Below are 12,124 nucleotides of genomic sequence, written 5' to 3' on the forward strand. Positions count from 1 at the left end.
GCTTTCCTAGGAGTGTGGAGCGCACTGAGGTGGCCTTAGAGTGTCCTCCGTAGACGACAAGGCTGGCGAGCACGGGTCATGCCCAGCTTCTGTGGAAGCCCATGTCTTCTGTAACACGGTGGCTTGGAGATGCTGGGTTCGCCTAGCATCCCGCGTGTCCTCGCACGACGGCTGAGGTTTGGCCATGTCGCTGGTGACTCGGGGCTGTCTGGGACCTGAGCTCGCCTCGCTGCCAGGCCTGGCCAGCAAGGCCCACAGCATGTGGTGCTGTGCTGGAGAGAGGTCGTGACGGGTGGGCTTGGTGCCGGGAGGGCGCAGCGTGGCATCAGGGGCATCTGATGGGACACACCCAGGGGTGCAGGTTTAGGACAGGCTCTGCTCCTTGGCCGTGGTGGGCTCACCCCTGCCGCCGGAACTGGAGGGCTCACCCCTGCCCCCGGAACTGGAGGGCTCACCCCTGCCCCTGGAACCCGGTCTCAGAGCTACCGGCGCCATGGAGCGCCTCCCAGCAAGCCCGGCTGCTCACTGTGTAGACATGGCTGCTGTGCCCCGACAGGAGGGACGTGGTCTGGGCAGGAGGACCCAGTGCGTGTTACCTCTGGACGTTTGAAGACAGGAGGAGCAGCTGAGAGAGCGAGCCAGAGCGAGCCAGAGCCACTGGCAGCCTCGTCAGTAACTGACACGCTGCAGAGGCCGAGGTGGCGCCTGCGTGGGAGGGCGGGGAGCCTGGGGTGCTCTGTGGGACAGTGCCCACCTCGCACAGCAGGTGTCCTTGGAGCCTCTGTCGCAGCCCCCTGAGGGCTCCAGCATCCCTGGGCCCCCCTCTGCTGCTCCCCCGGCTGTCAGCCGCTCAGGGCCCCTCCTGGTTTGGCTGCCCGGCTCCAGCGCCTCTCTGTCCGGCTTTCGTTGTGCCGTGGTCCTCTTGGCTCCGCACTTTCACTGCTTCATTGGCTCACAGGTGCTGCCGCCCTCCGCGGGGCTCACCGTCACTCACCACATGGCATTTTAAACCGCAGGGACCTTCATGGCATAGCAGAGGGCCGGCGTTGGGTGTGTGATCACTCAAAGTGGCGTGTGTGTGTGTGTAAAAGATGTATTTATGTATTTGAAGCAGTTACTGAGGGGTGAGGAGACAGAGATCTTATTTTTTTTTTATGATTTATTTATTTTTATTACAAAGTCAGATATACAGAGAGGAGGAGAGACAGAGAGGAAGATCCTCCGTCCGATGATTCACTCCCCAAGTGACTGCAACGGCCGGTGCTGTGCCGATCCGAAGCCGGGAACCAGGAACCTCTTCCTCGACTGCTTTTCCAGACCACAAACAGGGAGCTGGATGGGAAGCTGGGCCGCTGGGATTAGAATTGATGCCCATATGGGATCCCGGCGCGTTCAAGGCGAGGACTTTAGCTGCTACGTGCCCAGCCTGGTTTGTTTATTTTCATTGGAAAGATTTACGGAGAGAAGGAGAGACAGACAGATCTTTGATCTTGTTCACTCCACACTGGACTAGAAGAGCCTGAGCTGAGCTGGTCAGAGCCAGGAGTCTGGAGCCTGGAAGTCCGTCTAGATCTCCGACGTGCGTGTGCAACACAGAAGTGTGTTCTGCTTCCAGAACAGACAGGGAGCTGGATGGGAAGTGGAGTAGCCGGGACACAAACTGGCGCCCACGGGGGGTGCTGCCTTGCAGGCAGAGGCCTAACACGCAGTGCTGCTGTGCCAGCAATTTCTTCTCAGCTCTCCATCCCGGGAGACCCGAGGTCAAGGGTGAGGGCATTCTTGTTGTGTCACTCCCCCACAGAAGGTGGGGAGGCCAGCGAGTGCCTGGTGGGGGGAGGGGCCAAGTGCACCCTTTAGTCGGGAGCCCCTCCTATAGTCGCAGCCCTGCTCTGTTCAGCAGGCACAGCTACCTGTCCTAGCAGTATTGGGATGGAGTTTCAGGGGTACCCAGTTGGACCCCAGCCAGCGCTGTATTGGGAGTGTTCCCCGCCAGGCTGGCACACTCCATGTGGGCGGGGTGTGGACTGGGTCAGACTGCACCCAGCTGTGTCCATGGTGGTCCCAGCCCTGCTGAGGCCCGTCAGGGGTCTGGGGAGCAGGGTAGGGCCAGGGGCCTTGTACCCCGTCTGAGCTGCGTGCCCAGAGGCAGGTTGGGTGGAGACCCAGGGCCACGGTAGGGTGGATGTTGTGCTTCCTGGGGAGCCGCAGCTGTGCGCAGGAATGCCTCCTGAGCAGGAAAGAGTCTCCAAGGGCTGTGGTCTCCCCCCGAGCTTTTTTGAGCGTCACAGCGGTGCGGCCATGGGGCCGGGGTGGGCGGGGCGGTGGCTGCTGGCCGGGCACCCACGGTTCGTTGCTGGAATCGGGCTCTACCGATATGGAGTAGGACCGTTTCTATGGGGGCACCAAGAGTGCCTGCGGATGCCTGAGTGCTGGGTGGGGCCCTGAGGTGCTGCGGGCTGTCTCCTGTGCCCGTCCCTCCCCTTCTCCCTCTCTCTCCACCCCTCTCTCTCAGCCCCCTGTCCCATGTCCCTCTGCCTGTGTGTGTCCTGGGAGTGTCTGACTGTAGGGACATGTCCACATCTGAGCAGTATGTCTGGTTTTGTTCACAGATTCCCACTGGAAACCCGCTGTATGAGTCCTACTACAAGCAGGTAGGTGCCCCGGGGCTCGGTGCGGCTGCAGCTGGTGGGCTGGACATGGAGTTGCAGCCTTGTCCCCTCCTGCCCACCGCGGCCCTGTCTTCTCAGGTGGACCCCGCCCACACCGGAAGAGTTGGGGCCAGTGAAGCTGCGCTGTTCCTCAAGAAGTCGGGCCTCTCAGACATCACCCTGGGGAAGGTAGGTGATGCTGGGGCGGTCACGGCTCCCCACCCACTCCCCTGCTCCTGAGGGGTGGCTCCTGGGAGTGATCACAGCTCCCCACCTGTGCCCCTGCTCCTGGGGGTGGCTCCTGGGAGTGATCACAGCTCCCCACCTGTGCCCCTGCTCCTGGGGGTGGCTCCTGGGAGTGGGCATGGCTCTCCACCTGCTCCCTGGCAGTCCCTTGGTCCCTGGGAGTGCTCTGTGCTCGCAGCTCCTGCTCCTTGGGGGTCTCAGGAGTGCGCGAATTTGTCAGGCGTCGCCGTGCACATCTGTCACACACCCTGGTTTATGCAGCCTGGAGCATTGGGAGGGGTGTCCGGGCTCTGCCCCGTGACTGGCTAAGTCACGCAGCGTGGGGCAGTGCCTGTGGTGCCCGTGGTGTTCAGCACATGGGCCCTGATTGGCAGCTGCGCTCAGGAGCATCTCTGTTTCTGCAGATATGGGACCTGGCAGACCCCGAAGGTAAAGGTTTCTTGGACAAGCAGGTAGGTCCCTGGCTGTGTGGGGCGGGTGGGGGGCTCCCTGCGCTTGCTGCTGTTCCCCTGCTGTGTGGGGTTATTACACACCCCGAGCTCTCAGGGTTGGCCTGTCATTGGGTAGTTTGTGAACTTCTCAGTTGGGAAAATGGTTTTCAGAGCTTGGAAATGAAGTCGTCATGAACTCATGGAAATGCCACACAGCCCTGGGCGATCTGGGGTCTCTGCCCAGGGGAGCAGTGACCCGGCCCTGGCACAGGTGCTGCACTGCCCGCTGAGCACTCGCTCCCCCGGACCTGGCCGCTTTTGTCCGTGTAGTACTGTGAGCAGCCCTGGCTGGCAGACACACATGTCCCCCCCGCAGGCTATAGGACACAGCCTCCCCGACCCGCAGCTCCCCTCCGCTCACCCTGGCTGTCACCCCACCCCGCTCCCCGGGCAGGCGCTGGGCCCTCCTGCATTGTGGTCAGTTTCCCATTGAGGCTGACCAGTGGGAGTTTTACAGTTCTCACGAGTGGTTTGAAATGAGCCAGGAAATGAGTTGGTCCAGGCTTCTCCCAGGCTGGGCAGGAAGGGCCCGTCTGTGCCCTGGGCATGGGTGGTGGTTACTGTCAGCCGTGGTCGCCGAGAGGCACGCTGTGTGCTGTGCCTGGTGTCCTGGCCAACTCGTGCCCCTCGCCCAGTGCCTGCCCGAGTGGGACCCGTCTCGAGGCATTAAGTGTGTGGGGAGGACTGGAGGTAGCTAGACGGCCTGGGGGGCTGGGTGAAGGCCATGCCAGGCTGTGGGGCCAGCCAGGGTGCCCTGTGCGGGCCTCAGTGGACACCTGTGTCTGTTCCATCCTACTCTTGGGAGACCGTGCGTGGCCCTCGTGTGCTGTGAACTGCTGCTGCCCGTGGCCAGCCTGGCTCCGAATGGTGGGAAGGGGCTATTCTCCTGTTTTCTTTCTTTTCTTTTTTTTTTTTTTAAGATTTAGTTTTATTGGAAAGTCAGATTTATAGAGAGGAGGCGAGACAGAGAGATAAGATCTTCCATCTGCTGGTTCACTCCCCAAGTAACTGCAATGGCTGGAGCTGAGCCAATATGAAGCCAGGAGCCCAGAGCCTCTTCCGGGTCTCCCACGCGGGTGCAAGGTCCCAAGGCTCTGGGCCGTCCTCCACTACTTTCCCAGGCCACAGGCAGGGAGCTGGATGGGAAGTGGGGCAGCTGGGGTACGCACTAGCTCCGGCATAAGCAAGGTGAGGACCTGTGTGGGCCCTGTTTGTCTCTTGTTTTCGTTGGATCGTGTTCTGTGCCCTGGGGCAGGTCAGTTTAACGGGTACCGGGGGCACCCCTTGCAGCGTGAGCCTCTGAGGGGCTCTTCACAGGCTCTCTGCTGTCAAAGGGGACTGACGGGCGTGGCCCAGAGCTCACGCCTGGCCTCGCTTTGGCCTTCCAGGGTTTCTATGTGGCGCTGAGGCTGGTGGCCTGTGCGCAGAGTGGCCATGAAGTCACATTGGGCAACCTGAGTCTGAGCATGCCACCCCCCAAGTTCGTGAGTATCCTGCGGGCACTGGCGCCTGGGCAGGGGCGCATCTCGGGGGCACCTGCATCTCCGTTCAGCGCAGCCGTGCTGTTGTGCAGCTGTCCCACTCTCTGGTTCAGAACGCTGCCATCCCCCCAGAGGAGCCCCTACGCCCACTCGCAGTTCCCAGTCCCTGCTCTGTCCCCCCAGAGGAGCCCTGATGCTCACTCGCAGCCCCCCAGTCCCTGCGGAGCTCGTGGGGCCATCTCCACCCTGACATAAGCGTTTGTGATCCGGGCTTGGTTGCACCCCGGCCTGTCACCTAGCCCTCGCTGGGGCGTGTGGTGATCCCGTGTTAAGCTTCCTGAGGCCTCCCCTCTTGGCAGAGCGTGTCCCTGGCCGGCAGCATGGCTGCTGTGTAACACGAGCCGCTTGTCTCTGCAGCAGGACCCCAGCAGCCCCCTGATGGCCACGCCGCCGTCCACAGAGGCCCACTGGGCTGTTCGGGTGAGTGACACGGTGCCCCTTGGCTGGACCCACGCGTGCATTGTCATGGTGCTCAAAGCATCCTGTCATACCCTGTTGGGGTCTGGTGGGGCCCAGAGGCGGGGAGCCCCTGTGCCTGGGGGCCCTCTGAGCTGGCTGCAGGAGTGGCCCGGTGGTTGAGCTGTCCTTCCGCGGCCTGGTGCTGGGGTCAGTCGGGATCGGGGTGGCTCACGCACGTGCTCACTGCAGGCGTCCGTAGCTAACCCACAGCTAACTATTAGTGTCTCCTTCCTGACGTTTCTTTAGATTGGAAAGGCAGATTTATAGAGAAGGAGAGACAGAGAAAGATCTTCCATCGCTACTTCTCTCCCCAAGTGGCCCCAAAGGGCAGAGCTGAGCTGATCTGAAGCCAGGAGTCAGGAGTTTCTTTTGGGTCTCCCATGCGGGTGCAGGGTCCCAAGGCTTTGGGCTGTCCTCTCCTGCTTTCCTATACCACAACCAGGGAGCTGGATGGGAAGTGGGGCAGCCGGGATATGAACAGTGCCCGTGTGGGATGCCGGCATGGCAGGTGGAGGTTTAGCATGTTGTGCCACGGCCTCTGGCTCCTTGCTGTGAAAAGCTTCTTGGCACGTGCAGTCTTATTTTGGAAACGGTATTGTGGCCGGCCTAACACTAGAGAGTGCAGAGGTGAGCGCGGGGCCCAGCGGCCGTCCCACAAGGCCACCCCGCCACCCCGCCCGCAGGCTCTCAGTCCAGAGTGCCATAAGAACTGCTGTTCTCAACCCGTTGCTAAGAGTGACAGACGGGCCTGCCTGTTCTCCTGGGCCCATCAGGGATTGTATGCTGATGGAGGAGGGGGATCCGTGTGGGGACAGGGCTGGGAGGGGCTCCCTCTGACTGTGGCATGTCACGTGGCCTCCGCTTGGGCCCCGCCCGGCCGTGCTCCCCTCCCGGTGGTTCAGCCCCACGGTGGGCACTCCGTGAAAGAGTGCTTCGTCAGCAGATGGCACCAAAGAGCGTGGCTGTGGGTCCCGGGGGCGGGGGTGCTGTTTCCAGGAGCCATGCTGCAGCAGGCGGGCTGGCTGGCCCTGTCGGCATGCGGCCAGGCTCCGCCGAGGGCTCCGCCTGCCCTCAGTCCTGGGGCGGCCTGCAGCTGCTGTGGCCAGCTCCTCCCTCCCGCTGACCCTGGCTCTCGGTCCGAGCACGTCAGAGCAAGGCCTTGATGGATGCTGAGGGCTGCTCTGTGAGCGTCGTGCCGTGGGCCAGGGGTCACCTGCACACATGGACTCACTCTGTGCAACCAGGTAGAGGAAAAGACCAAATTCGATGAGATCTTCGACAGCCTGCTGCCCGTCAACGGCCTGCTGTCCGGGGACAAGGTCAAGCCGGTCCTCATGAACTCCAAGCTGCCTCTTGACGTGCTGGGCAGGGTGAGTGAGCTTGGCCTCTGCAGCAGCCTGCAGGTGCTGCCCTGACCTGGGCATGATCGGGCACTGTGCATGGCTCAGGGTGGGCGTGGCGGCAGGCTCCTTAGGCTGTGCTGTGCCTCGCTCCTGGGAGTGGACGCTGCTCCGTCAGGCAGTGACTTGGCCAGGAAGATCCAGCCTGTTCCCTCAGCACCATGGGCTCTGCATCCGTGTTGTTGCGGGGGCACTCTGCTCTCCTCCTGGGCTCCCCCCACACCAGCCCACCGACCCACCTGTCTTCTCTTGCAGGTCTGGGACCTCAGTGACATTGACAAGGATGGGCACCTGGACCGCGACGAGTTTGCAGTGGTACGGCCTTCTGTGTCCCCGGCTCCCAGGGAGGGGATGCAGACCTCGCGGCGGGAGGGAAGGGTCTGTTCATTCTGACAAAATTCCGCATGTCAGATTGCTCCAAAAAGTCAGGTCGAATGATAAGCTTTTTTTCTGGAAAAATTTTTGAAGGGCATGTTTGGGGTGCATCTTGTAGCTGGGGGCGTGGGTTAAAGTCCTAACCCTAACCTTGGCTGTCTGACCCGGCTCCCTGCTGCTGTGCCCGGGACGTGGTCACCCCTGCCCCGGCTCCCTGCTGCTGTGCCCGGGACGTGGTCACCCCTGCCCCGGCTCCCTGCTGCTGTGACCGGGACGTGGTCACCCCTGCCCCGGCTCCCTGCTGCTGTGCCCGGGACGTGGTCGCCCCTGCCCCGGCTCCCTGCTGCTGTGCCCGGGATGTGGTCGCCCCTGCCCCGGCTCCCTGCTGCTGTACCCGGGACGTGGTTGTCCCTGCCAGCACGTGGGACCCAAATGAGATCCCAGCTCCTGTTGTGGGTGCCTGGGGAGTGAACTAACCTGGAGAAGTGCCCTCTTTTTCTCTCTGTATATACACAGGTATGTGTGTATATGCATAGATATAGATAAATATACACATTATATATACATTTATATGTGTGTATATATGTTTGCGTTTCAAATGAAATCTGAGAAAAACTTGAAATTTGCATATCAGAAGTCTTCAAAACATTTATGAAAAATGCATATTATGGGGCTGCTGTCATGCCTCAGCAGGCTAATCCACCTCCAGGAGCTGGGATCCCATGTGGGCGCTGGTTCAAGTCCTGGCGGCCTCACCTCCTATCCAGCTCCCTGCCTGTGGCCTGGGAAAGCAGTGGAGGACGGCCCAAAGCCTGGGGACCCTGCACCCGCGTGGGAGACCCGGAAGAGGCTGTCACCTGCTGCTGCCCCTCCCTCTTTCCCTGTGTGTTCATATGTCCAGCCTGTGTGCGGTTTCCCCCGTGGAGGGCACCCCAATCACCCCCGCAGCTCCCCTAGCGTGGTCACCTCAGTGCCGTTCTCCCCCGCGCCCACAGGCCATGCACCTGGTCTACCGTGCCCTCGAGAAGGAGCCCGTGCCCGCTGTGCTGCCGCCCGCCCTCATCCCGCCCTCCAAGAGGAAGAAGACGGTGTTCCCGGGTGCCGTGCCCGTCCTGCCCGCCAGCCCCCCACCCAAGGACAGCCTGCGCTCCACGCCGTCACACGGCAGCGTGAGCAGCCTCAATAGCACGGGCAGCTTGTCCCCCAAGCACGGCGTCCGGCAGCCGCAGGTGCGGGGGCAGAGGCCGTGCGGGGCGCCAGGGAGCCTTTCGTTCAGTCCACACTCCCATAGACACTGAAATCCACAGGGAGACTGGTCCCTTCCGTGGGCACGGTGGTGTATGCCCGCAGCCTCAGGACACCCCAGTCAGTGTGAGGGCAGCTCCGGCTGGCCCGCAGCTCCTGGCACTGTGAGGGCCCTGGGACGTGCGGAGGGCGCCTGGCCGGTACAGGAATGGTTGGTGGGGTGTGCACAGAATCCCAGCCAGGGAGGCTGGCCTTGCCGCTGTGCAGGCACAGCCTGGCCCCACCCCAGGGCTCCCTTGTTACAAGCCTGCCCTGCCCAAGGCCCCTGGGGCATCTGGCCATGGAGTGCCGCCCCTCCGGCCCTGCCAGCACCTCTGTGTGTGGGCTGTGTGGGAGCTGTGTGTCCATGGAGGCAGGCCCCTGGGGTCCCCTCTGTGTGCGGGCTGATGGAGCCGTGTTCATGGGTCAGGCCCCTGGGGTCCCCTCTGTGTGCGGGCTGATGGAGCCGTGTTCATGGGGCAGGCGCTCTGATGGCTTCTCCTGGTCTCCTTGGCAATCCTCTGCCCTCCCGTGGCACTGATCGCGCTGGCTTTCCCTGGAGAGTGCCGGGTGACGGCGCCCTGCTCAGTGCTGGAGGTCACCCAGAGGTGCCGGAGCTGCATGCCGTGTCACAGAACTGAGCGTGCTCGGGGCCTCCTGGGACCTGGCCCTCTGCGTTCTCATGAGCGACGTGATTTCAGGGGCTGCAGAGGCCCAAGAAGGGACCCCACTTCACTGGCTGAGTCCTCCCTGGAAGGATGGGGTTACTGGGGAGCCCCCGGCCTCTCTGAGTCAGGCATAGCTGGGCCCCGTGTCCCCCCGCCGGTGCTGGCACTTCCCATTTTCTTAAGCGAACCTTGAGCCGCATGTGCCGTGGGGGCCTTGAGGCCCCGCCGCTTCCTGTCATGGTGTTCGCCCACTCCTCCCGTGGGCACACCTTCGCCTCCCCGGCCCCTTGTTGAGTGACCTGCACACGCAGACACCTCCCCAAGTTTGGGGGATCTTTGTTGGCTTCAGCAGGACCCCAGCCTGGGCCACAGTCCACAGCCTGCCCCCATGCTCGGGCTGAGGTACCTGTGGGCTCTGCCCCCCTCCAGGCGAGGGCAGGGGGCCGCGTGGGAGGGGCCCTTGGTGTGTTGACACCACAGTCAGGCACCTGCTGTGCAGAGCTGCGCGTTGGCAGGGTCCGGGACGCACCTGGCTCACTGCTCCCCTTAAACCACCCTCAGCCGGCCGTGACCTGGGTGGTGCCGGTGGCGGACAAGATGCGTTTCGACGAGGTCTTCCTCAAGACCGACCTGGACCTGGACGGCTACGTGAGTGGCCAGGAGGTGAAGGAGATCTTCATGCACTCGGGCCTCACCCAGAACCTGCTGGCACACATCTGGTGAGCGCGGGGCCACGAGAGCAGGCGTCCTAGCTGGGTGCAGGTGCCAGGGGTCAGGAGGGCCCGGCTGTCTCCCAGCCTGCCGTGGGTCCTGTGTCTGGCATCCCTTCCTGTCCCTGGGGTTGGCATGAGGGGTCAGGAGGGGCCAGGCTGTCTCCCAACCCGCTGTGGACCTGGTGCCCAGCGTCCCTTCCTGTCCCTGGGGTTGGCATGAGGGGTCAGGAGGGCCCGGCTGTCTCCCAGCCCGCTGTGGGCCTCGTGCCCAGCGTCCCTTCCTGTCCCCAGGGTTGCTGTCTCCAGCCTGGTCTGAGGACCTGAACTTGAGCCTTCTGTGCTGGGCTTCCGTCTGACCCCTCCCGAGAGCCCTGCTTGTTGCGGGGCCTCAGGTGGCTGCAGCAGTCAGGGTGAGACTGTCTCAGGGCAGGGCCTGTTCCCACTGCGGCCGGCGGCTGGGCCCAGTCCCTCTCCAGGTTCTCCCACAGATCGCCGGGGCCTGGGCGAAGGCTTTCCCCGGCAGTTGTAGGAGGAACACCTCACGGAGTGCTGCAGGCGGCCTGGGGGAAGTGACCGCCAGCACGGCAGCTCACAGGTGACCAGGGACGCCCCCGCCGGCTCTCACATGCCACCCCCAAGTCTTACCATGCCCGTTCTCCACTGGCTTCCTGCTGTCACACACCCTGCGGCGGCAGGTGACAAACCCGGAGTGTGGGTCTGCTACCCCTCCCGGACCCTTCCAGCTGCAGCTCCAGGCCCTGGCTTCAAGCCTGGCGCAGCCCTGGCTGTGGGTGGGCATCTGAGAACACACCAGTGCCAGGGGGTCTGTGCTTGTGAAGTACACGGATCGATAGACACGCGTTAGAACTTGCTGCAGGCTCCGTGTGTGTCGGGTGACTACTGACTGAAGGATTCCGTGTGGGGCCTGGGGGAGCTGACTGGCCAGAGGAGACGCCCTGGCGAGCTGAACGCAAGCCTTGTCTTTATCTTCTTCTTTTTTTAAATTTGGTTTTTGATGAGGTTTATGTAGTTGATCAGGGATGGAAGGATCAAGGGTTAGGGGAAAGTGGGTGAGAGCATTGTTGCCATGTTTTCTTTTTCCTCTTCCTGTATCTGGGGGTGGAGTGGAGGTAAGGGGAGAAGCTGCCCCCAGCCTCCCAACTGCCCCAGTACCCGGGGATGGGGAACGGCCCGATGTCATCCAGGGTTGGTACAGCATTTTCCGAGGATTCTGGGCAGGCAGTTCGGATAGTTCTGAAATACTGTTGATATCGCTGCTTTAAGGATGAGGAAATTCTTCCAAGGTCTATAGGCTGACATAGTCCACCTCCGAGTCTCCATTCGCCCAGAAATGTGCTGTCAAGCTTCGCCAGAGTAGGTGATCAATTTATTCTGCCTGTCTTCCTCCACAAATCTGTGGGTGCTGTAGGCGAGCCCAGCCCTGCCCACCACACGCTCAGCCCACACATAGACCAGGGGGAGCTGCAGCCCAGTCAGAGCCCCGCAGCAGCCCTCGCTGGACTGGCCCCCGAACCCCGGTTCCTGTGCCTGCCAGCGCGTGCAGTGGACTGGTCCGGTCGGCCCCGCATCCCATCGAGATCTCGTGTACATCATTGGGCATTGATGCCCAACTCAGTCCAGCCGACTCCACCCTCCAGCCCACACTCAAGCCAGGGTGTGGCACCGCCTGTCCAGCCAGGCCCACCCCCGTCCTGGTCCTCGTGCTCACCAGTGGGAGTTGTAGCCCGTCAGAGAGGTGTCCACAGCCTCCCTGCTGTGCTCACTTCCAGCCCCAGATCTTGCACCCTGCAGGTGGTTCTGTAGTCTAGCCCGACAGAACTTGCCCCCAGTACTTGCCAGCTGATGCTGCGGCAAAGCCCAACCCGTCTGCCCTTATTCTGGCTCATGTAGGCACCAGGGGATACAATCGGACACCCAACCTGGCTTTCCCCCAAACCCAGTTCACATTCAAGCCACGGGTGTTGTAACCCTGCCCAGCCTGCTCTGCCCCCATCCCAGCTTTCAAGCTCACCCGCAGGAGCAGTGGCCCAGCAGGGAAGTCCCCACTACTCCCCTACTGGGCTTGCACACCTCTGCCTGCCCTGGGTGTGCTGGTGGGTGCTGTGCCCACTCTGGCGTGGCCCATCTCACCTCGGCAAATGCCGGCAGGTGCTGTAGCTCGGCTCTGCCTGGTCTGCCCCCCATTCCAGCTTGAAGGCTCAGAGGCAGAGAGCAGGAATTCCGTCTGGGTCTCTCCTGGGGGTGGCAAGAAGCTGGGGCCAAGAGGGCATCCCAGGCG

At 62.4% G+C, this 12,124-nt stretch overlaps 1 protein-coding gene across 5 annotated transcripts in view; it reads left to right on the forward strand.

The window, feature by feature from the left end:
- Window positions 1-12,124, forward strand: part of EPS15L1 (epidermal growth factor receptor pathway substrate 15 like 1) — a 52,030-nt gene that overhangs the window by 7,811 nt on the left and 32,095 nt on the right. For 4 of the 5 annotated variants that reach the window (XM_058657783.1, XM_058657785.1, XM_058657786.1 and 1 more), the window contains exons 2-10: window positions 2,610-2,651; window positions 2,748-2,837; window positions 3,299-3,346; window positions 4,774-4,869; window positions 5,284-5,346; window positions 6,630-6,755; window positions 7,041-7,100; window positions 8,156-8,389; window positions 9,674-9,831. In XM_058657783.1, the coding sequence (XP_058513766.1) occupies window positions 2,610-2,651; window positions 2,748-2,837; window positions 3,299-3,346; window positions 4,774-4,869; window positions 5,284-5,346; window positions 6,630-6,755; window positions 7,041-7,100; window positions 8,156-8,389; window positions 9,674-9,831 (917 nt within the window). The remainder of the gene's footprint in view (window positions 1-2,609; window positions 2,652-2,747; window positions 2,838-3,298; window positions 3,347-4,773; window positions 4,870-5,283; window positions 5,347-6,629; window positions 6,756-7,040; window positions 7,101-8,155; window positions 8,390-9,673; window positions 9,832-12,124) is intronic. The other variant, XM_058657784.1, reaches the window with a different exon arrangement.

This window comes from Ochotona princeps, chromosome 33, assembly GCF_030435755.1.
Source record: "Ochotona princeps isolate mOchPri1 chromosome 33, mOchPri1.hap1, whole genome shotgun sequence".
Taxonomy (NCBI): Eukaryota; Metazoa; Chordata; class Mammalia; order Lagomorpha; family Ochotonidae; genus Ochotona; species Ochotona princeps.